The sequence below is a fragment of the Mirounga angustirostris genome, unplaced genomic scaffold, assembly GCF_029215605.1.
Source record: "Mirounga angustirostris isolate CCGP_5_RB_7025 unplaced genomic scaffold, mMirAng1.0.hap1 SCAF_13, whole genome shotgun sequence".
NCBI lineage: Eukaryota > Metazoa > Chordata > Mammalia > Carnivora > Phocidae > Mirounga > Mirounga angustirostris.
The window spans coordinates 26143799-26167370 of NW_026991721.1; the positions used below are offsets into that span (position 1 = coordinate 26143799).

Sequence of the window (23572 nt, forward strand, 5' to 3'; positions counted from 1 at the left end):
CTTAAAAAATTACTTTGCCAAAAATAAGTCTTCCAATAATTGCTCTATAAATATATTACATACAAAAATAAATACCTGATAGTTTGTGAAGGCTTACTTCTTGGCTTTTTGGAACACACCCTGACATACTCCTTTTTGTTTGTGTTTTCAATGAACTTCACATATATCTTTTTGTATTTACTCTTTGCATCTCCAAAATACCCAAGGTACTAAGGAAAGAAACACTCTGAATTACATACTTATACACTCTGTACATATTTGCTGGCTTGACTATCACATTGCCATCCTTTAAGTTTTTCAAATGCAGGTCTGGCCAGGCTACTTTTCACCCTCAATAAAAATGACCTCAGGCGTATTCTTACCTGCAAGCCTATACATAGAAGCAATCTCATTTGGCTAATTACCAGATGCTTACTTATTCAATGCTATTAAGTAACTACATAAGTACAAAAGAATCATTTCTATAAGTCTTCTGGTAAATCAGGATGTTTGACTGGCAGAAAAATTAATATAGCCTCTGAGTCCATATGAACTCTTCATAGACTAATAACAATTTAAAAAGAAGTCTACATATTAGTATAAAGTGATTTAATTTTCAAAAGCTGGTATTTACATACTGATTTTATTTTAAAATCAGACTATCAGAGTATCATATATCAAATTTTATGCTATTTTATATCAGAAATGTTCAATATAAATTACATTTAAATTTAAATCATTCTGTATTTTCCCCAGGATCTCTATTTTGTCAAAAAAAACCAGGAAGACTAATGGAAAGCAGCATTTTACTTACACTATTGGTAGCAGCAAATTCTCTTTGTCCATCTCGAATTTCAGGAACGAATTTCTGTAATAAAGCTTTTTGTACTTTCCAAATAGCTGGAGGTTCTTTTCCTGTTTTTAAAGCCTCCTGTAATATGTGGAATTAATTACATTTATAAAAACTAACAACAAATTCTAGACTTATAGACTCTTAGAGCTGAAAGGAAAATTAAAGACCTATCTAGCTAAACTTCTGTTTTTTACCTACCTAAACTTTTGCAACAATTCTTATAAGCTGGCTATTCAGTCTCTGCTAAAATTCTTCCAGAAATATGCACAGTAGCCCATTACCCTTCTGTGTAACTATTGGAAAGTTTTCCTCTAATAATACTGTCATACATTATTGACACAATTTTATAAGAGTATGTATGTATTAAAAAAGACCAGAAACATACATGCTAAAATATTAACAGTAGTTAATTGTGAATGGAAGGCATATAGATAATTTGAAGGTTATGTTCCTCATTATACTTTTTAATGCCATTCCTCTCTGCCCCAATTAAAAAATCAAAAGCAAGCAAACAAAACCCCAAAATATAGGTTTTCTTAAACCTACTTTTTAAGAACAGCTAAACTTTTCCAGTACGAAATTTGACATTCTATGTATGGTTCTACAATTTGCAATTATGAAAATAATTCTATGTTTACATCATATTCCTGTTATTTTCTTTAAACTGTTAAATTAAAAAATCATTTTCTCGGGGCGCCTGGGTGGCTCAGTTGCTGCCTTCGGCTCAAGTCATGATCCCAGGGTCCTGGGATCGAGTTGTGCATCGGGCTCCCTGCTCAGTAGGGAGTCTGCTTCTCCCTCTCCCTCTGCCTGCCTCTCTGCCTACTTGTGCTCTCTATCTCTGTCAAATAAATAAATAAAAATCTTAAAAAAAAAAAAAAATCATTTTCTCCAAACTCCTAATGATACAATGAGTTGGGAGCCTTGAAAAAAATTAACATTTCAAAACAGCTCTAATTACTAGTACCTAAATGCAACATAGTGACTAGTCAGAAATACATAAAACTCAGATATAAGTCAAAATTATTTTAGACTGTTTTCTTTTTCAAAATATCTGACACCTGCTGGTTTGATTTTATTATTTAACAATTATAACTTAGAATAACTATCAAAATGTAACTTTTTGCAATTCAAGCTAGATCATACTATTAAAGTCATTATGAAGGCTTATTACAGGGCACGCCCACTAAACTATGACCTTTAAAACCTGTGAACATTCAAATCACCTTAAAAGTCTCTATGTCTTCTATCTTGACCACAAATTCATCACGCTCTCTGTATTGGCCTTCTCCTCCACTTTCTGTGTTTTCCTCATCTGTAAAACCTTCTATGGCAACAGTGTCCTGTCCTTTTGCAAACTGGTCTGAAGGAAGACCATCAGGTTCGCAGGGTTTTGGGGGTTCTGTAGAATTTGTATTTTCCAGGATATGTACTGCAGATGAAGTAGAGGAGGGAGGTTCTTGCTTAACTGCACCCACAGTGGTGGAGGACGGAGTAGCAGTACCAGTAGTAGTATTGGCAGTTGGGCTAGTAGTTGCCACCCGTAGGGCTTCTGAAACTACATCAAGCAAATGCAAATCAGTAAGACAAAGAAACATTCATTTGCTCTGAGTAAAATCTGAACAGTTTCAAAAGAAAGACTTGATTATTTTTACCATCAAATTGTTTGAAACAATGAATACTACAATAAGAAATTAAAGAATGGTTGTTGATTTCCAAGAATCAAAGTGATGGAATTACATCTGAATGACAATCAGACTGAGCCTCCATCAATCTACACTTACACCTAAGACCATTAAGCAGCAACAAAGATATTTTAAGTAGAGACACAAAAGTGATGCAAGATAAGAAAGGGTCAGCTGACCAAAGCTGTGAAGAATTCCTAGAAGAAAAGCCGATTTGATGTGGGAAGGGAAAACAACACCCCCAAAATACTTTGAAAAAGCTTTAAGAGCTACAGAAATAAAAAGGATTATAAAATAATATAAAAAATTGTATGCTAACAAACAACTTAGATGAAATGGACAAATTCCTAGAAAGATGAAAACCACTGAAAAGGACTCAAGAAGAAAAAGAACATCAACATCTGAATAGACCAACAAGTACCGAGAATAAAAGAAATTAAAAAGTATCCCACAGGGCGCCTGGGTGGCTCAGTCGTCAAGCATCTGCCTTGGGCTCAGATCATGGTCCCGGGGTCCTGGGATAGAGCCCCACGTTGAGCCCCACATGGGGCTCCCTGCTCCACAGGAAGCCTGCTTCTCCCTCTCCCACTCCCCCTGCTTGTGTTCCCTCTCTTGCTGTGTCTCTGTCAAATCAATAAATAAAATCTTAAAAAAAAAAAAAAAAAGTATCCCACAAAGATAAGCACAGGCCCAAATGAGTTCATGAGTAAGACTCTACCAACAGTTAAATAAGAATGAATACCAATCCATCATAAACTTGAAAAATAGGAAGAAGCACTCACTTTATAGGACTAATATCATTCCAATACCTAAACCAGACAAAAACATCATGAAAAACCAGAGGACCATTATCCCTCATGAATATAATCAAAAATATGAGCAAATCAACCAGTATATAAAAAGAACTACACATCATGACCAAGTGGGTTTTATCCTAGGAATGCATACCTAAACAGCAATCAATCACCATATTATGAACAAAGGACAAAAACCACAGGACCATCTCATTAGATGCAGAAAAAGCATTTGGCAAAATTCAACATCATGAATTTAAACACTTGTGATAAAAACACTCAACAAGCTAAAAACAGAAGGGAACTTCTTTAACCTGATAAAGGGCATCTACAAAAAAACCTGACATCATACTTAATGGTAAAAAAACTAGATGCTTTCCCCTAAGAAAGATGTCTGAAGAAATAAAAAATCTTTATTTGCAGATGACATGGTCTTGTATACAGAAAAGCCTAAGGAATCTCCTAAAAAACTATTAGAATTAATAAGTAAATTCAGCAAGTTTTCAGGGTATAAGATCAATACATAAAAATCAATTGTATTTTTTTTTAAGTAAGCTCTACACCCAACCTGGCTTGAATTCACAACCCCAAGATCAAGAGTCGCATGTTCTACCTACTGAGCCAGTCAGATGCCCCCAACTGCATTTCTATATACTTGCAATGAACTATCCAGAAATTAATTTAGGAACACAATTCCATTAATAATACCATCAAAAGGAAGAAAATATTTTAGAAAAGAGGTGCAAAGCTTACAGTCTGAAAACTACACACATTGTTGAAAGAGTTCTAGTGTTCAAAAGCCTCATTATCCAGGAGAGTAGATTATTAACAGATTTTGAGAAGCTGAAAACACCGTAATTCCTATTATAACCAGGAAAAGAACAGAAATATTTCATCAAAATAATCAGAGGTTATTAGGAATGAAGATAGGAATGAAACAAGAATGTGCACGTATCAGTGATTATTAAAACTGAGTGATACATAAATTGGTTTAATTACACCAATCTTTTTGTTCATATTTGAAATGTCCATAATAAAAAGCTAAGCAAATATATTTTTAAAAAGAATGTATAACTTTGGAATCAGTAGAGGAAAAATGTATCAATACTATATAATGCCCTTTTTATGAAGCTTTAAAACAAGCCAAAAAGTACAGTGTTCAGGTATAGTATGGCATAGTATAGAATAATATAGTATATAGATATAGAGGTTATTAGGAGGTACAAATTCCAGTTACAAAATAAGTAACAGAGATGAAAAGTACTGCAGAGGGAATATAGTCAATAATATTGTAACAAAGTCATATGGTGACAGATTGAGAAGTATATGGAATTGTTGAATCAATAAGTTGTACCCTGGAAACTAATATAATATTGTATGTCAACTATACTTAAAAAAAAAAAAAGTATAGATAGTGTTTAGGGATGTATACACGGGTGGTAAAATTATAAAAGAAAAGCAGGGAAGTGATTACTATCTCCAACTCAGATGGTGGTTAGTTCTAGAGGTTATAAGTTGGGTTTAATTTACTATTCAATTTATTTTCGGATTTTCTTGTTCTCTAGCAAGTAGCATTTAACGCTATAAATTTTCTTCTTTGTTCTACACTTTTGGCACATCCCATTGGTTTTGAAATGTAAATGTTCCACTGCCCTTTCTAAGTGGTTTATCATTTCAGTTTTGTTTTCCTTTTAAATCCTTGAGTTATTTTGGATAAGTTATTTAGAAGTTTTAAAAATAAAAACTTACTATTTCTTTGTCCCTTTCTTTTATTCTTTCAACTATTATTTTATAAAATTGCTGTATTGTGGTCAAGGAATATGGCTTAAGTAATGTCTGCATTTTCACATTTATAGGAATTTTATGTGTTTTTCTTACATGTTTTATATTTCCATATGTGAGTTGTATTTCACAAGAAAAAATGTTCTGAAGGAAAGAAAAGAGAGATATGGAAAAAGATACCAAAACAATAACAAAATTAGTATGGTAATATTAAAAACAGAAATTGGAAATTAAATTAGAAAAAGAAATTTTATGAAAAGGAAATTTAACTTAGTAAAATTTTATGTACCTAATCATGTGGGTTCATAACATATCAAGTACACAGTATTAGAAAAACAATCAAACATAGTTGGAAACTTTAACACACCTTTTTCAGGAATCAACAGATCAAGCAATCTAAAAACAAATAAGGATAGGGAGGATTTTAAAAACTGTTTATTATTAATAATTTCAAACATACATAAAAGTAGAGAATACAAATCCTCAAATACTATAACCCAGCCATAACAACTATGAACATTTGGTATACTTCTTTCATCTGTCCATCAGCCCCTTTTATATTTGCTGGGATAGTTTAAGGCAAATTCTAGACCGGTCATTTACCTCCAACATATACATATACATTTTCTTATATAACCTAATGTCATTTATTACATTAAACAAAAACCAAAAAGATATAAAGGATATGAACAGCATTACCAAATAAAATCTATTAGCACTTGGTATTCATGGAATATCTATAAAAATTGACCATTTACCAAGCCACTAAAAAAAATTTTTTTTAAAAAAGATTTTATTTATTTATCTGACACAGAGAGAGAGACAGCAAAAGAGGGAACACAAGCAGGGGGAGTGGGAGAAGGAGAAGCAGGCTTTCCACCGAGCAGGGAGCCCGATGTGGGGCTCGATCCCAGGACCTGGGATCATGACCTGAGCCGAAGGCAGAGGCTTAACGACTGAGCCACCCAGGCGCCCCGCCACTAAAAAATTTTCATAAATTTCCAAAAGCAGGCATTATTTAAGCATTCCCTTGACCAAAATACAGTAGGGTCATAAATTATTAATAAAGGAATACCACTACCACCACCACCAAAAACAGAAACCTACTAGGAAATAGGCAAAATCCTACTTTTTCTTAATAACTCTTGTGTTAAAAAGGAAATCAAAACTGAAATGACAAACCATTTAGAAAGGACAGTGAGAGAATTACAAATTGAAACCAGAGGCATAGATAAAGCCAGATACAATGAAGTAAACTTACACTTTAATACCATTCATGAAAAAGCAGGATATATAAAAATAAACTTAAGTATTAAGCTCAAGAAGTCAGAGAGAGAACATTAAATTGAACCCAGGGAAGATCGGGAAAAAGAATTGATTAAAGAAATTAAGAAAAAGTGAGAAAAAAATGAAAATAGGAGTTAAAAAAGAAAAGTACACTGGTTCTTTGAAAAGAACCACTAAATAGACAAACTTTTCACAGAATAGTAAGGAAAAAGATTCAAACACATTTGGAGCAAGAAAGAGAACATAACGGGGCGCCTGGGTGGCTCAGATGGTTAAGCCTCTGCCTTTGGCTCAGGTCATGATCCCGGGGTCCTGGGATCGAGCCCCACATCGGGCTCCCTGCTCCGCGGGAAGCCTGCTTCTCCCCCTCCTTCCTGCTCGAGCTCTCTATCACTATCTCTGTCTCTCTCAAATAAATAAATAAAATATTTTAAAAAAAAAGAAAAAAGAAAGAGAACATAACTACAGAAAAAGAGGAGACTAAAAACTTAGAATGCTATGTACAACTTTATAACAATGGATTGAAAAATTTAAATGAAAGGGATGATTTTACTAGAAAATATACCTTTTTAAAAATTGATCCAGATAGATTAAACTACCTCAGGAAAAAACTGGAAAGTCCCATATATTCTTAGAAAGTTCTACTAAATCCCTATTATATGTGGTAAACTTTTTCACAGCTTAGACAAATATAAAAATTTTCCTAATTCAATGTATAAGACCAGCATATTCCTGAATATAAAAGTAAACAAGATTAAGACCAAAAAACAAAAACAAAAAACTACAACAAAAAGATTAAGACAAAAATCACTATAAACAATAATCTCATTTATGAATCTAGGTGTAAAACTCTCAAATAAAACAGTAGCAACCTAAATCTTGCAATGGATTAAAATAATTAATCATGACCAAGCAGGGTTCATGGTAGAGTTTTCTTAAAAAGGTTCAACACTAAGAAATCAAATAATAGATTGGGGTGCATGGGTGGTTCAATCACTTAAGACAGACTCTTGGTTTTGGCTCAGGTCCTTATCTCTGGGTTGTGAGATCGCACCCCTCTCGTTGGGCTCTGTGCTCAACGTGGAGTCTGCTTGAGAGTCTCTCTCTCCCTCTCCTTCTGCCCCTCCCCCTGCTTGCACGCAGGTGCTCTCTCTCTTGAAAATAGGTAAATCACAAAATTCAATACCCACTGTTAATTTAGAAATATTTTTTAAGAACCTCAAAACAGGTACAGCATTAGGAAATCAAGTAACAGGATAATGTGGAGAAAAAAGGAGATTTATTAGAGGGTCAAAAAGGCATCTGACAAAATTCAATACCCACTGTTAATTTTTTTAAAAAGTGAGAACCTCAAAACAGAAGGAAATTTTCTTAAAGAGTATATAGTACTAGAAACTGACAACAAATAGATTTCATAGTCAAACACTACATATTCTGTTTAATACCAAGGAGGAGGTCAGGATGCTTGCTCTCATTGCTACTACTAAACAGAGGCTGAGCCAGTAAGTTAAATTACAAGAAAAAAAAAAAAAAAAAAAGAAGAGAGAAAGATAAAACTCTCATTATTTTTACAAGACCCCATAACTGTCTACCTAAAAATGCAAGAAAGGCAGGTGGAAACACTGTTAAAATAAAAATCCAACAAAAATGCCAAAGCCAAAATGGATACAAAAATCAGTAATTGCCATACACCACCATCAGTAACCAATAAGAAGTCAAAATGGAGAAAACTGTAGTTAAAAAACTCCAGAAACTATAATATCTATGTAGAGAAAAATGACATAATATGAAAATATATAAGATCTGAATAAGTAGAAAAACAATATATTCTATAAGTGGATGAGAAGACAATACTGTAAAGATAGATTTTCCCTTAAAATTAATTTATGAATTCAATGTAATCACAATAAAAATACCAAAACATTGAAGAGACTCCTACTTGCCCATTCCAGGATAATTTGAGCATCAGAAATCATGACTGTAAATTGATAAAACAATAAATTTTTTAAAAAAGTCATGGCTTCTGGTGCCAAGCAAGATGAAGTAAGCCCACTAGAGCCTATTATCACCCATGTATTACAAATAAACACTCCGGAGAAAATATAAAATGCAACTATCTGAAGACTCTGAAAAGTTAATAAAGCAGGTAGATTGGAGAGGTAAGTGCAAATTTAAATAACAATCTTTATATGGAGATGTTTCTTATTTCTTTCCTCTCTTATCACCTAGCACTGACCAGAGGGTGACCCCGATGAAGAACTGCACAGGGCACAGAAAACAAAAACTCCAAGAAAATCTGTTTTTCCAGACAGAAGAGTAAAGAAAAGAGCCCCATGCAAGGTGAAGAATGTGGGGGGCAAATGCCTTTTCTTTCTTCTCTTTTCTCTCTCCCAGCCCTGCCCCAAGGGCAACCCAAGTCACAAAGCTGCAATGCTGCAGTGGCGAACCAGACATCTTCAGCCGTGACCGAATGCCTGTCTTTTGGGCATTCCAGAGGAACCTGGCAACAGGGCCACTATGGCATGAAGAGTGCAGGGAATGTTACAGGACATATATAATATATATATAGTTACACAGTCAACTATATCTCAGTAAAGCTGGGGGAGGAAGTCTAGCAGGATTCCCTATTTTTTGTCTTCTACTGCTATATTGCCTTAGGCCCCAGTTGCAGATAATTGTGTCAAAGCACCAGCAGCTAAAACTCCAAGAAAAATTCCAGTTTTCTAGCCAAATGCCTAAGGAAAGGGAACCCAGGGAGCTGGGTAGTATGGGAAATTCCCAGGGAGGAAACAGCTGGAGAATGGTATCCGCTAATTCTGTGTATGAACACATACAAATCTCAGTTTCATGCTTAAACTGCACTTATGCAGAGTAGATCCAAACTATCATAATGAAGCCTTCGAGATCTAAACTATAACAAAGGCTACCCTTCATCCAAGTTCTGGACTAAGCACTGAAATAGATCCAAAGCAGCAGAGCAAAGACTTTGAAAACTGAACCAACAACGGAACCACCACTCAAAGATGAGACAGAATTTGTAGTCTGACTGCCTGCTAAAACAACACAAATCAACATTTTCCAGAGGATTTTAATAGAACCCAGAGTCTTACAGTATAGTACTCAAAATGTCCAAGATACAATCCAAAATTGCTAAATATACAAAGAACCAGAAAAGTGTGACCAATTCTCAAAGGGAAACTAGATGCCACTCTTAACATGAGTCCGATGTTGGAATTATCAGTCTTGAAAGCAGCTATTATAACCATGCTCCATGAAGTAAGGTAGACATACTTTTATTTTTTTTATTTTTACTTTTTAAAAAAGATTTTTATTTATTTATTTGACAGAGAGAGACACAGTGAGAGAGGGAACACAAGCAGGGGGAGTGGGAGAGGGAGAAGCAGGCCTCCCGCAGAGCAGGGAGCCCGATGCGGGGCTCGATCCCAGGACCCTGGGATCATGACCTGAGCTGAAGGCAGATGCTTAACTACTGAGCCACCCAGGGGCCCAGTAGACATATTTTTAAAATGAATGGAAGTATGTAAATTCTCAGTAGAGAAAAGAGAAACTAGGGGCGCCTGGGTGGCTCAGTTGGTTAAGCGACTGCCTTCAGCTCAGGTCATGATCCTGGAGTCCCGGGATCAAGTCCCGCATCGGGCTCCCTGCTCGGCGGGGAGTCTGCTTCTCCCTCTCCCGCTCCCCCCTCTTGTGCTCGCTCTCTCTCTCACTCTCTCTCTCAAATAAATAAAATCTTAAAAAAAAAAAAAAAAAAGAGAAACTAGAAAAAAGAACCAAAGACAAATTTTATAATTGAAAATATATCTGAAATAAAAAATTCACTGGATGGGACCATAATAACAGAATTGAGAAGGCTGAAAAATCAATGAACTTTTAACATAGGCCAATAAGAATTATACATCTGAAGAACAGAGGGGAAAAGATTGGAAAAAAAATGAACAGAGCTTCAGGAACAATATCAAAAAGTTTACATTTGTGTCACTGGAGTCCCATAAGAAGAGAAAGATTGGTACAGAAAAAATAATGTCCCCAAACTTCTCAAATTTGATAAAAGACATACATTTTACAGATTCAAGAAACTCTATGAACTCCAAGCAGGATAAGCCCTACCCAGATAAACAATTACAATGCTGAAAACCAAAGAAAAAGAAAAAGCCTTAGAAAAGGAAAAGTTTTTCAGGCTGATGGGAAATGATGCCAGAGGGACACTTGGAACATCAGGAATAAAGGAACTGCAACAGAAATTATAGATACCTAGGTAAATATAATAGGCTTTTTTCTTCCTCTTAAGTTCCTGAAAGCATATTTTTGACTGTTTTTCTTTTTTTTTTTAAGATTTTATTTTATTTTATTTTATTTTATTTATTTATTTATTTTTTAATTTTATTTATTTATTTGAGACAGAGAGAATGAGAGACAGAGAGCATGAGAGGGAGGAGGGTCAGAGGGAGAAGCAGACTCCCTGCCGAGCTGGGAGCCCGATGCGGGACTCGATCCCGGGACTCCAGGATCATGACCTGAGCCGAAGGCAGTCGCTTAACCAACTGAGCCACCCAGGCGCCCCTTAAGATTTTATTTTTTGACAGAGAGAGATAGCGAGAGAGGGAACACAAGCAGGGGGAGTGGGAGAGAGAGAAGCAGGCTTCCCGCTGAGCAGGGAGCCCTATGCAGGACTCGATCCCAGGACCCTGGGATCATGACCTGAGCCGAAGGCAGACGCGTTTAATGACTAAGCCACCCAGGCGCCCCCGAAAGTATATTTGACTGTTGAAAGCAAAAATTACACCTTTAGGGACGCCTAGGTGGCTCAGTCGGTTAAGCGTCTGCCTTCGGCCCAGGTCATGATCCCAGGGTCCTGGGATCGAGTCCCACATCGGGCTCCTTGCTCAGCAGGGAACCTGCTTCTCTCTCTCTCTCTTCCTCTGCTTGTGCTCTCTCTGTCAAATAAATAAAATCTTAAAAAAAAAATTACACCTTTATTAGGGGTTTCAATATATGTAGATAGATATACATAGGACAAAATATGTCTAACATAAGGGCAAGGTTAACATAAAGGGACCTGTATGGTTGTTAGGCTATGACATTTTACTTAAAATCATAAAAATATTAATTCTAAGTGGATGGTAATCACTAGGCCAACCACTAGAAGCATAATACAAAAAGATACAGCCAGAAAAAGCAGAGATAAATTTAGAAATGAAATACTAAAAGTTCAAATAATGTGTTTTAGAAAGACAGGAAAGAGGAAACAAAAAAAAGGAGAAAACCAGCAAACAAAAAAGGGAGAAAACCAGAAAACAATAAAATGGAAGATCTAGCTATATCAATAATTACATTAAATGTAATCAATACCAGCAGAATATACATTCTTTTAAAGTACATATGGAACATTAATCAATATCAAGCATATTCTGGGCCATAAACCTAACCTTAACAAATTTAAGAGAATTGAAATTATACAAAGTAGAAATCAATAAAGGAAAGGTATCTCAAAAATACCCAACTATTTGAAAATTAAATAACTCATGGATCAAAGAGGAAGCATCAAAGAGTACTGAAAGAAAATAAAAATAATAATAAAAATAAAATTTGTGGGACACAGCTAAAGCAAGGTTTAGAGAGAGGTTTATAACATTAAATGCTTATAGCAGAAAAGAAGAGGGGTCTCATATTAACAAGTTAGTCTTCTACCACAAGAAACTAGAAAAATAGAGCATAATAAACCTAAATCCAGCAGGAAAAAGGAAATAATGAGAACAGCAAAAATCAATGAAATTGCCAACGAAGGAGAAAAAGAATCAATAAAAATCAAAAAACTTCTATCCAGACTGACCACAAGAAAGAGAAGACACAAATCACCAACATGAGGAAATGCTACCAACAACTCTATACCCATAAATTTGACAACTCAGATAAAATAGACCAATTCCTTCAAAGATGCAAACTACCAAACACAGTCAAGAATAAACAGACAAAGCGAATAGTTCCATATCAAAGAAACTGAATTCACAGCAAAAAACTTTCTGACAAAGAAAACTCCAGGTCCAGATGGTTTCACTAACAAATTCAATCAAACATTTGTGGAAGAAATAGTACTACCCAATCTCTTGCAGAAAAGAGAAAAGAAGGGGACAGTCCCCAATTCATTTATGAGGTCAGCAATAACCAGACACCAAAATCTAACAAAGGCATTACAAAAGGAAAACTACACGCCAATATCCACTGCAAAGACGGATGCAAAAAATTTAGAGAATTGAATTCATCAATGTATAAAAAAGAATAATATATCACAGTTGTTGGGGTTTATCTCCTGGGAATGCAAGGCCATGAATATATTTGAAAATCAGTTAATGTAATTCACCATATTGAAAGACTAAGAAAACTACACAATCATTTCAACAGATGAAGAAAAAGCATTTGGCAAAATTCAACCTCTGTTCATTATAAAAACCGTTAGCAAACTAGGAAATGTAAAGAATTTCTTTAATGTGATAAGAAATCTACAAAACCCCTACAGTTAACATCATACTCAATGGCAAAAGGTTGATTTCTTTCCTCCAAAGATCAAGAACATGCTCAGGATGTCAACACTCAACACTTTCACTAAACACTGTATAGGAATGTTATTCCTGTGTGTTAAGACAGGAATGAAAAAGTATAAGATTGAAAAAGAAAAAATAAAACTATCCTTATTTGCAGATGACATAATTTCCTACATTAAAAAATCCTAAGGAATCTTAAAAAAGCCCCCTAGAATAAATAAACTGCATAGATTTGAAGGATTTAATATCAACATATTTAAAAAATCATCTGTATTTTTATAATCTACCAATAAATAATTGGAATTTGAAAATTCTTTTTTTATATTTATTTTTTTTATTCTTATGTTAATCCCCATACATTACTGGAATTTGAAAACTCTTAAAAGTATCATTTACAATAAATAGCACCAAAAATATTTAGCATCTATATCTCTAACTATAGATCACATGCAGGCTCTATTTGCCCCAAACTATAAAAGACTAGTGAAAGTCATGAATTATTAAAACTCAGTACATTGTTAACAGTTCAGATTTCCTCAAATTGCTATATATTCAAGGAAATCAAAGTCATAATTCCAGTGGGATTTTTTTTCTTTTCTGGTAAATACCACTGATTTGAAAATTTATATGGAAAAGCAAAGGAATTAGAATAGCAAAACAGTTTTGAAAAAGAACAAATTTGGAGGACTCACAACTACCCTTTTGTAAGACTTACTGTAAAGCGACAGCAATTAAAACAGTGTGGTATTTCTGAAAGCATAAACACATAGATCCAATGTAAAGAATTGAGAGTTCAAAAACAGATTCATACAAATATGGTCCACTGATTTTTTGACAAAGATGCAAAGGCAATAAAAGGAGAAAGGATTCTTTTCAACAAATGGTGCTGGAAAAACTGGACTTCTATATGCCAAAAAATTAACTTCAACCCATACCTCACCTTACACAAAAATAAAATAAAAATGGATCAGACTTGGGGCGCCTGACTGGCTCAGTCAGTAGAGGATGCTACTCTTGATCTCGGAGTTGTGAGTTCAAGCCCCATGTTGGGTGCAGAGCTTACTTTAAAAAGGTGGGGGGTGGAGATCAAAGACCTAAATGTAAAATGCAAAAGTTAAAAACTTCTAGAAGAAAACAGAACATTTTTGTGATCATAGGTTAGGCAAAGATTTCTTAGGACACAAGCACAAATCATAAAAGGAAAAGGGATAAATTAGACCTCATTGCAATTTAAATTTAAATTTATCTTTCAGAGATACTTGAGGGCTGTGGGAATTCAGAGGATATAAGCACGAATTCTGCCTGGAGTAACTTCCACAAAGTGATTTGGAAGATAAGTCTTCATAGGTAACAAAGTGTCTGTTGGGTTGAAAAAAATGGAGGGGCCATTCTAGCTAGAGAAGAACTTGTCCAAAGATGATTGTGAACTGGGCTTACAGGTGCCAGGAACAATGAGGAATTCAGTCATTATAGAAGAGGAAAAGTGGAAAGAATGGAACCAGAAAGTAAAATATGGAAAGGGAGAATTTTTACATACTATTTTAATGTTTTTCCCCGGAAGCACTAAGAAGTATTCTACCGGTGTGAGGGATTCTAATCAGAAGCAAGAGATGAGTTCTTCCACAGGAGGCAGTGAGGATGGTAGCAAGAGAACTTCGAAGACCTAATACTAAGAACTGGGTTGATGGTGATGATTAAAAGTACAAATGAAGCAATAACACTTGTCTGGAAGAAACTAGTCTTAGATTCGTATTTTAGAACAGAAATTACAAAAGCTTTGTTCTACAAGTGGAAAGAGGAAATAATGATTGCAAAGTGCCCTGAATTGGGGAAAAAGGAGTATAAAACCTTACTAGGATTAGCCACATCCATAATGTCTTTGATTCTAACATTGACTTCCCATTATACTAATTTCCCTGTACAACAAAATGAGAATTTTTTAGAAATGTATTAACAGATATCTGGGGGATACCAGTGTCTTGAGTCCAGAGAGAAGCTAGGAAGTATATCACAAAACAAGGTTTAACTCTGAAAGCACCACTTTATTTATACAAAAGCAGTAGGCAGGAATATAGGCTCTACCACCAGACAAACCTGAGTGCAGACTCCAGCTGTGTCACTTACTAGTTGTAGGGACCTGCACAATTCATTTACTCTTGGCTATACCATCTATATATTGGAGATAACAGTGCATATCTCACAACATTGCTACTAGGTCCTAGCACAGAGGTGGTGGCTATTTTATTGTTATAAGTGTTTTCCCTTACCATATTCCTTACAATAGTTGACATGAGGCAGTGCTTCTTAAAATAGTTCCTCTAAATGTTCTCTTAACTACAGAGTAAAGTGAAACACACACCCAAAGATTTGGCGACATAGTCTGGAGCCTACACAAAATTTTTAAATTTTATCTTAATTATATTCATGTGCATGCTACACATAATATAACCATGTTTAATAGTAAAATATTAATCTTCAGGTAAAACTGACATACCAAGAAAATATGCCAGTTTATACTACAAAAGAGCCCCCAATACAATGCCTCATATCCATAAAGCCACCTCAAGATGTCTCAGATTAGAGAAGTCTGGATACAAACTATGTAAATTATGTGTCATGTGGTAGAAAGTAAAAAAAAAAAAAAATAGAAGTTTTCAACCTAAACCCCAAAACTTTCCTACAGGGAAGGAGCATTAAAAAAAATAGGTATCTAAAATACCCACCTATGCATTTGTCCTGAAAATTTATCTAGACCTGCTTCAAGCTAAGAAAACTTCAAACCCAGTCTATTAGCATAAAAATAGTGGAAAGCCCTAATTATGAATCTAAAATTGAAAACTTTACCTGTTTTCTTCTTTTTATCAGAAGTAGCATCCAATGTATTTAAGGTCGTAGAGGCGCTTTTATAAATATCATGACTGCATACTCCAGAATCTTCTTCATCAGAAGAAAATGAAGATAAATGGTCCAAGTTTTTAAGTTCATTATCGACTTTTTCTGATGGACTGTTACCCCCAGTTTCAGACACTAATGGTGTGGGTGTTGTAGAAGAAGTCTTTGGAAGCGGTGGGGGACAAAGTGTACGAACAGTCTGGGTCCCTGGTCGTCTAGTCCTGTTGGGCATTCGGACGGCAAGAGTGGAAAACTGCTGCTTGGGCCCGGATTTCAGAAAATCTAAGAAAGAGGCAATAAATCCTGTTTTGACTTCTGGCTGTTTTTCCTCTACTTCTTTGATCTTCTGTCTCATTTTTTCCTGGTGCTGATAACCATCGTGGCAGCTTTCTGAGGAAGGAGGGGTGTATGGCAAATACATATCTGTTCCCCTTGGATTCTGGCGTTTGCCCTGGGCAGTTCTTTTTGACTGTTTCTGATTACTGTTGTCTTCCTCTTTCATTTGCCCCTTTCCGGGTTTTTTCTTCTGCAGGTTAAAATGCATTAAATCTTGGTTTTCCTCTTCAATCTTGACACCAACGGCCTCCCCAGGTTGGGCCATGGCCAACAGTGCAAGTGCACTTCTAGTTGGGTTCACCGACACACCACTGTCATCACCCCCTAAGGTGAGCTCACTCTCCGATGCAGCACTCTCTCCACTTATACTTCTACTAGAAATAAACTCCTGGTTTCTGTTATTATTTAATGTATTATCAATAGGAACTTCGCTATCCTCTTCCGATTCATGATTGGTGGCAGACTGTTTCTTGAATGAGCCAGAACTTTGCTCCTGGGCTTCATGACTTGGTCCAACCACTGGTGAAATTACTTTAGATGCTTTATTTTGACCATTTTCAATATGCTGTTGATCAAGAGTCATTTTTGACTGGAGGGTAGGTACTGGTGAAAGGTTTACAGTGACTTGATTTCCATTTAAGGAAATATCATTTATATTCTGTGGCTTTCCTACTGCAGTTGTTATGGAGTTAAAATCTGAAGTCACATGTCCAACATCTAATGACTGTTGAAAATGAGATTTAGAATCACCATCTTCAACTGCTGTAATGGTTTCATTTGAAGTTGACTTGGAAAAATCAGAAGGAGTAACCCCACAAGCTGCTGCTGTAGCTGCTAAGATATCATCTACATTTGATAAAATATTTCTCTCATCACTGAGAAGCATTGCCTCTGGGAAACATATTGATCCAAGAGAAACAAAATGATTCTTCGAATCATGTTGATTTGTTTCACTAAAATGGCCCTTTGTTGTTAGGTGTTGTTGTAATGGTTTTGAAGACTCAGAGAGGTCCATTTTCATCATTTCAGAAGTCTGAGGATGGAGGTGCTGCTGAGAATGATCACCATTGGTCTGAATAATATGACCATCCATTTGAAGGAAAGGATGTACAATTTGTTGAGGACTTTGAACACGCTGTACTTGTAAAGATGCCTTTACTTGTCCTAAACCTGCCTGCAGTATTGACTGCTGAAGAATTTGTAGATCACAGGTAGAATCTAAAAGAACCTGTGTATTAGGAAGAGAAGCCTGATGGCCATGCCCTAAAGAATGATTTGGAATTTGAATCTGAGATGAAGCATTGATTATTTGATCATGTTGCTCCTGGACCTTGGCTTCATGTACCTTGTGTATAAGGGCATGCTGCTGGGTGAGGTCTTTAGCATTCAATCTTATTTGTGGTGTTTGCATTAAATTAGTTGCCTTCTTAATATCAAGGGTTGCTGCACTGACTTGGCCAATTTGTTGGGTAAGTTGTGTCACTGAACCAACCATGCTTTCTTCTTTTTTTGACCCTTGTAGGGCAATCCCAACAACCTGATCCTCAAGACGAGAATTACTTCTGATCACACTCTGAGAATATCTGTCCTCTGCCTTTGACACCTTATAAGCTGATTCTTGAACATTAATTTCTCCATCAGATAGCCTTTGGGTTGATGACTCATGAGATACTTGTGGCTGTAATACCTGTAACTCCTGCATTGGAAAATCCTCTTCTTGCTTTGAAGATGTATACACATTTGAGTCAAGTTTTCTTTCAGCATAAGACTTTGGATCAGGGGAAGGTATGTTGTTCTGTAATGTCTGACAGTGGGTAGAGGATGCAAAAGATGATGACTGGACAGCAGGCAAAAACTTTTGGGACTGGGGAGATGATGACCCTTGAGTCTGAGCATTTTGGGAAGAATGCATAGAAATATAATTCTGGTTTGGACTAGAATCTGACAAATTCTGAGCCCGAGAGGCGGAAGAGTAAGAGAGAGAAGGGGCTGTTAATGTTAGGGACTGCCCTGAAGCATAGCTTTCTGAGGGACTAACAACTGACAATACTTGTGACTGAGATGAATAACTAACCTGTGTCTGGCTAACTGGTGATAAACCCTGAGAATGACTAGATGAATAACTTTGAGACTGACTAACTGAAGATAGATCTCTCGTTTGAGCAGGGTAGTTCTCATTTGTAACTGAAGATAATACTTCCTGTTGATTAGAGGAATAATTAAGGGTCTGATTTTCAGAAGTTATAGTCTGAGATGATCCAGAAAAAGTCAATGTTTTATATAAGGATGGCAACTTCTCGACTTTGTTGGACCTATACACCTGTGAATGAACAATAGATGGCACATTATGTGGCTGTCCTAAACCGTAATTCTGGGACTGACTGACTGATAAAAGGCTTGGTAGCTGCGCTGTAGAATAAATCTGTGCTTGGCCCGATATTACAGAACTTGGATTATGTAAAGGTTTGGAATAGCTTAATGTTTGCACAGGAGGAATTATACTTTGAGGTTTGGGGGTCTTAGTTGACGTTAGTGGTTGTTTCGTAGAACAGCTTTTTACTTTTGTGGTAGAAGGAGGAAACCCTGATGATGGAATTGCAGATGAGTAAGACTGAGCAAGATCCACTGACACCTGGGAGGTCTTCTGTTGTAATCCTCCATTGCTCACCTGAGTAGAATCTCCGATCGGGCTACAGGATAAAGATGACTGCCTGCTTGTTTCCTGAAAATTAACTACACTTGCATTTGATAGATAGCTATGTAAGGAATGCTGTGAACCAGTCAGTTGTGCCTGAATAGACTGGGTACCTGAAGGCCGCTGATGGTGTTTAATAACACTACATTCTCGAAGAAGAGCTCTTTCAATGGAAGCAGTAGAACTAGTAAAGAGAGTTGAACTGTAGGCTTGAGGAGTTTGCTGGGCTCCCCCAAGTGCTGAAGGCAACAAACTAAATTGAGGTTGTAAAAGATGGGGTGCAGACTCTTGAGCTGAGCGGTATGTTGAAGACTGAGGTGGTATGCTGTTACTTAACGCAGAACTGCCCAGGCGCTCAAATGCCAAAGCAGTTGGAACAGTTCCCTGGGAAGTCTTGATTTGTAGCAAAGGGTCGTGAGGATTTAAAATTCCATTTGATGTAGTGTTAAAAGATGAATCCTGAAGCACCAAAGGTGAGGTGGTAGCAAAGTTTCTATTGCTGAAGGTGGTGGGATGCTGATAAGCAGAGAGGGCAGAGGGTGGAAGTGTTCCAGTGGTTGGCAAAGGTCCAGTAACAAACAGCTCAGTTGCTGCTGAGGAATGCATACCTAGGAAGAGAAAACAAAAAAATTTATGCAATTACAGCACAAATACACACACACATCTTCATAGTAGAGACTTAACATAACCTTTAACCCATTAAAATCTCCAAGACTGAAAAGCCTGACAAATTAGTTCTGTGTGTAAATTTCAAAAATTACATTTCAAAAACAGCTAGCTTTCTTTTTTAATTTTTACTTCTGAGAGAGTGGGTGTGCGTGTGGGTGAGGGGGGGCAGAGGGGAAGAATCTTTTTTTAAGATTTATTTATTTATTTTAGAGAAAGCAAGTGAGCACAGGGCACAGGGGCAGAGGGAGAGAGGGAGTCTCAAGCAGACTCCACCTTAAGCATGGAATACAATGCGGAACTTGATCTCATGACCTAAGCTGAAACCAAGAGTTGGTTGCTTAACTGACTGAGCCACCCAGGTGCCTTAAAACAGCTAGCTTTCTTAAAGCAAAAACAAAATTACAAAGGTATTAGTAATTCCTATCTATATAAATGAATTTATATATGTTAGATAAGGTCACCTGAAAATTAAAATAAAAATGTGGCTGGGTGATAGACATTGGGGAGGGTATGTGCTATGGTGAGCACTGTGAATTATGTTAAGACTGATGAATCACAGACCTGTACCTCTGAAACAAATAATACATTATATGTTAAAAAAAGAGAGACAGAGAAGATAGTAGGAAGGGAAAAATGAAGGGGGGGGAATAGGAGGGGGAGACGAACCATGAGAGACTATGGACTCTGAGAAACAAACTGAGGGTTCTAGAGGGGAGGGGGGTAGGAGGATGGGTTAGCCTGGTGATGGGTATTAAAGAGGGCACGTACTGCATGGAGCACTGGGTGTTACACGCAAACAGTGAATCATGGAACACTACATCAAAAACTGATGATGTAATGTGTGGTGATTAACGTAACATAATAAAATTTAAAAAAATGTATACATAATCTCTAGTGATTAATTTATCCTGAAATCTCAATGCAATAGCATCAGACAAGCTAAAATATTCATAACATTAAAATTAAACCCAAACTGCCTACATTTAACATGATAAATAAATCTAAAAATAAACAGTGAAGTTAATACTGCAAAGTTTCTTTTATCAAAATATATACATTTTGGGGGCACCTGGGTGGCTCAGTCAGTTAGGCGTCTGACTGGATTTTGGCTAAGGTCATGATCTCAGGGTCGTGGAATTGAGCCCCGCAATGGGATCCTCACTCAGTGAAAGTCAGCTGGAGATTCTCTCTCTCCTTCTGCCTCCCCCTCCATACACACTCTCTCTCTCTCTAATAAGTAAATAAACCTTAAAACACATACATATATATGTATATATACATATATACACACTTAAAAATATCTTGGATTTCAACTTTCGGCTTCCTGTGAACAAATTCCCAAGATAATAGATGCATGCTTATCATAAAAGGCTGATCAGAAATTAGTATTGTCAAGGAGATCTATTACCATTTCAGGAAAGCATTCTAGCCACATATAGCAAAAGTTAACATATACTCTTATGATCTCAAAGTTCTGCTTTTAGAAATCTATTTTATGGAAATAAGTGGACAAAAACATTTGTACAAGATACTCTTTATAGTTATTGTGTGTGCTGATAAGTAGAAACAACCCATATGTCCATCAACACAGGATTGATCAAATAATTATGGCATAACTGATTAATACTATTGCTGTAAACACTGATTAAGTGGATATATATGTCTTGACATACAAAGGTATCAAAAAAGAGTAAATATCAAACTGTTAACTCTTCTCTACAAAAGTGGGACTGTAGTAAGGAACTATCACTTTCCCTTTTGTAGACCTTATTATTGTTTACATGTTTTTTAGTGAACTGCCATTAAAATTTTTTTAGTTAGGGCACCTGGGTGGCTCAGTTGTTAAGTGTCTGCCTTGGGCTCAGGTCATGATCCCAGGCCCAGGGTCCTGGGATCGAGTCCCGCATCGGGCTCCCTGCTCCGTGGGAAGCCTGTTCTCCCTCTCCCACTCCCCCTGCTTGTGTTCCCTCTCTCGCTGTCTCTCTCTCTGTCAAATAAAGTAAAAAAAACCTTTAAATTAAAAAATAATTTTTTTGGGCGCCTGGGTGGCTCAGTTGGTTAAGCGACTGCCTTCAGCTCAGGTCACGATCCTGGAGTCCCAGGATCGAGTCCCACATCGGACTCCCTGCTGAGCAGGAAGTCTGCTTCTCCCTCTGACCATCCTCCCTGTCATGCTCTCTGTCTCTCATTCTCTAAAAAAAATAAAATAAAATAAAAATAAATAAATAAATAATTTTTTTATTTAGAAAAATAGGGGAAAAAAGATTCTTTGGCCCTTTCAAAAACCTTCTCTCACTTCTTCCCATTAAAGGTCAAAAAAGTATTAGTACTATGAAGACAGAAAATAATATAGTTGCACTGAAAAGAATGAATAACACTTAAAATTTATGTTTAAAATAATACAATTATAGAAACTGGAACAGAAAATCTAAGGGGCGCCTGGGTGGCTCGGTCGTTAAGCGTCTGCCTTCAGCTCAGGTCATGGTCCCAGGGTCCTGGGATCAAGCCCTCCCTCGGGCTCCCTGCTCCACGGAAAGCCTGCTTCTCCCTCTCCCACTCCCCCTGCCTGTGTTCCCGCTCTCGCTGTGTCTATTTTTGTCAAATAAATAAATAAAATCTTAAAAAAAAAAAGAAAATCTAACTAAATATATATAATGTACAATTATTCCAGGAAGCAAAAAATGAAACTACTTTGTTTTATAATACTCTCTTTTATGTCACACTAAAACATTATCTCCTTGGAGCATATTGAAAAGCTCTATTAATGGAATTAATTCATGTAATATAAATTCATGTAACGGAATTTAGAGCAGAATGATAAAGTATTATTTCCTACCGCTACTACTTTAAAATATCTCCTCAAATATGCTATGACATTTCTTATTCTTTAGAACAAAACCTTAAAAAAACCACCTAAATTTCCTGTCACCCTGAAAAAGGTAAAAACATATACAAATAACTTTGGGGAAGAAACAGTTGAAAAATGGAATGTATATATAAATAGGGAAAATACAATAGTATCAGCCTATACTGGCCTTTACTAAATAGTGATGTGATCTGTTCAATTCTGGATAATGTTACATAACTCTAATGATGAAATCAGTCCCAAGATTTTTTTTTACTATACTACCTACTCAGCCTAAAATCACGAAGATAAATTAATTTAATTGTTCACCAAAAAAAAAAAAAAAAGATAAATATGTGAGGTGATGGATTAACCAGATGGAGGGGGAATTTTCACAAGGTAATGCACAGCAAATCACCACAATGTACACTTTAAACATCTGACAGTTTTATATGTCAATTAGATCTCAATAAAGCTGAAATGGAAAAATAAAAGAAACTGAATGTTTGCTTCTATTAAGTAGACAAGTAACCTTAACTTAAATTGCCAGATAAGAACTTTATATCTAGGGTTTATATTTAATAATTACCTTCTTCAACTTGTTAGTTTTCATCAGAGTGATAAATTTGAATTCTGTCCCATGTAAAATTGTGAAAAATTCCAGGTTTTAAAGTTCGCTGAAAAGTCAGTAATTACTCTCAGCCACACTACATAATGACAAGGCCATAAAAAGTGTATTTTTATCAGTATTTCATCTGGACTTAAAAATTCTGAAAACAAAGAATCACCTGTCTGCCAGGATGGAGCCCTGAATTGTGGTAAAAGAGTAGTTCCTGAAGAAGCAGCCTGAGCAGTTCGGGATTCAACAGCAGACAGAAAGTTCATCACTGAAGATTCTTTAGTGTTAGTGCTGGCGCTGTTCACACTAGTATCAAATATTCCAGAAAGACCTACATTTGAAGATAAAATAGATCATCAAGTAAAAATATGTATTAATATAAAATTGTTATTTTAAAAAGGAATCTCTGAAATTTGAGGCCAAAAGCTCTACAACCCTATACTGTTTTGAAATAGCAAACAGATACTAGTTTGACCAAGTATAGTTACAATTTAAAATCCCCAAAGATCTATGAAAAAAGATCTCCTCACCAATTATATAAATATTCTCTATCAGTAAAAGACAAAGCTTTTGATT

General features: G+C 36.1%; 1 protein-coding gene across 5 annotated transcripts in view; it reads right to left on the reverse strand.

The window, feature by feature from the left end:
- Positions 1 to 23572, reverse strand: part of QSER1 (glutamine and serine rich 1) — an 80652-nt gene that overhangs the window by 21852 nt on the left and 35228 nt on the right. For all 5 annotated transcript variants that reach the window (XM_045893941.3, XM_064576700.1, XM_064576701.1 and 2 more), the window contains 5 exons: positions 23166 to 23327; positions 15785 to 19471; positions 2059 to 2390; positions 794 to 910; positions 76 to 209 (listed from right to left, as the gene is read on the reverse strand). In XM_045893941.3, the coding sequence (XP_045749897.1) occupies positions 76 to 209; positions 794 to 910; positions 2059 to 2390; positions 15785 to 19471; positions 23166 to 23327 (4432 nt within the window). The remainder of the gene's footprint in view (positions 1 to 75; positions 210 to 793; positions 911 to 2058; positions 2391 to 15784; positions 19472 to 23165; positions 23328 to 23572) is intronic.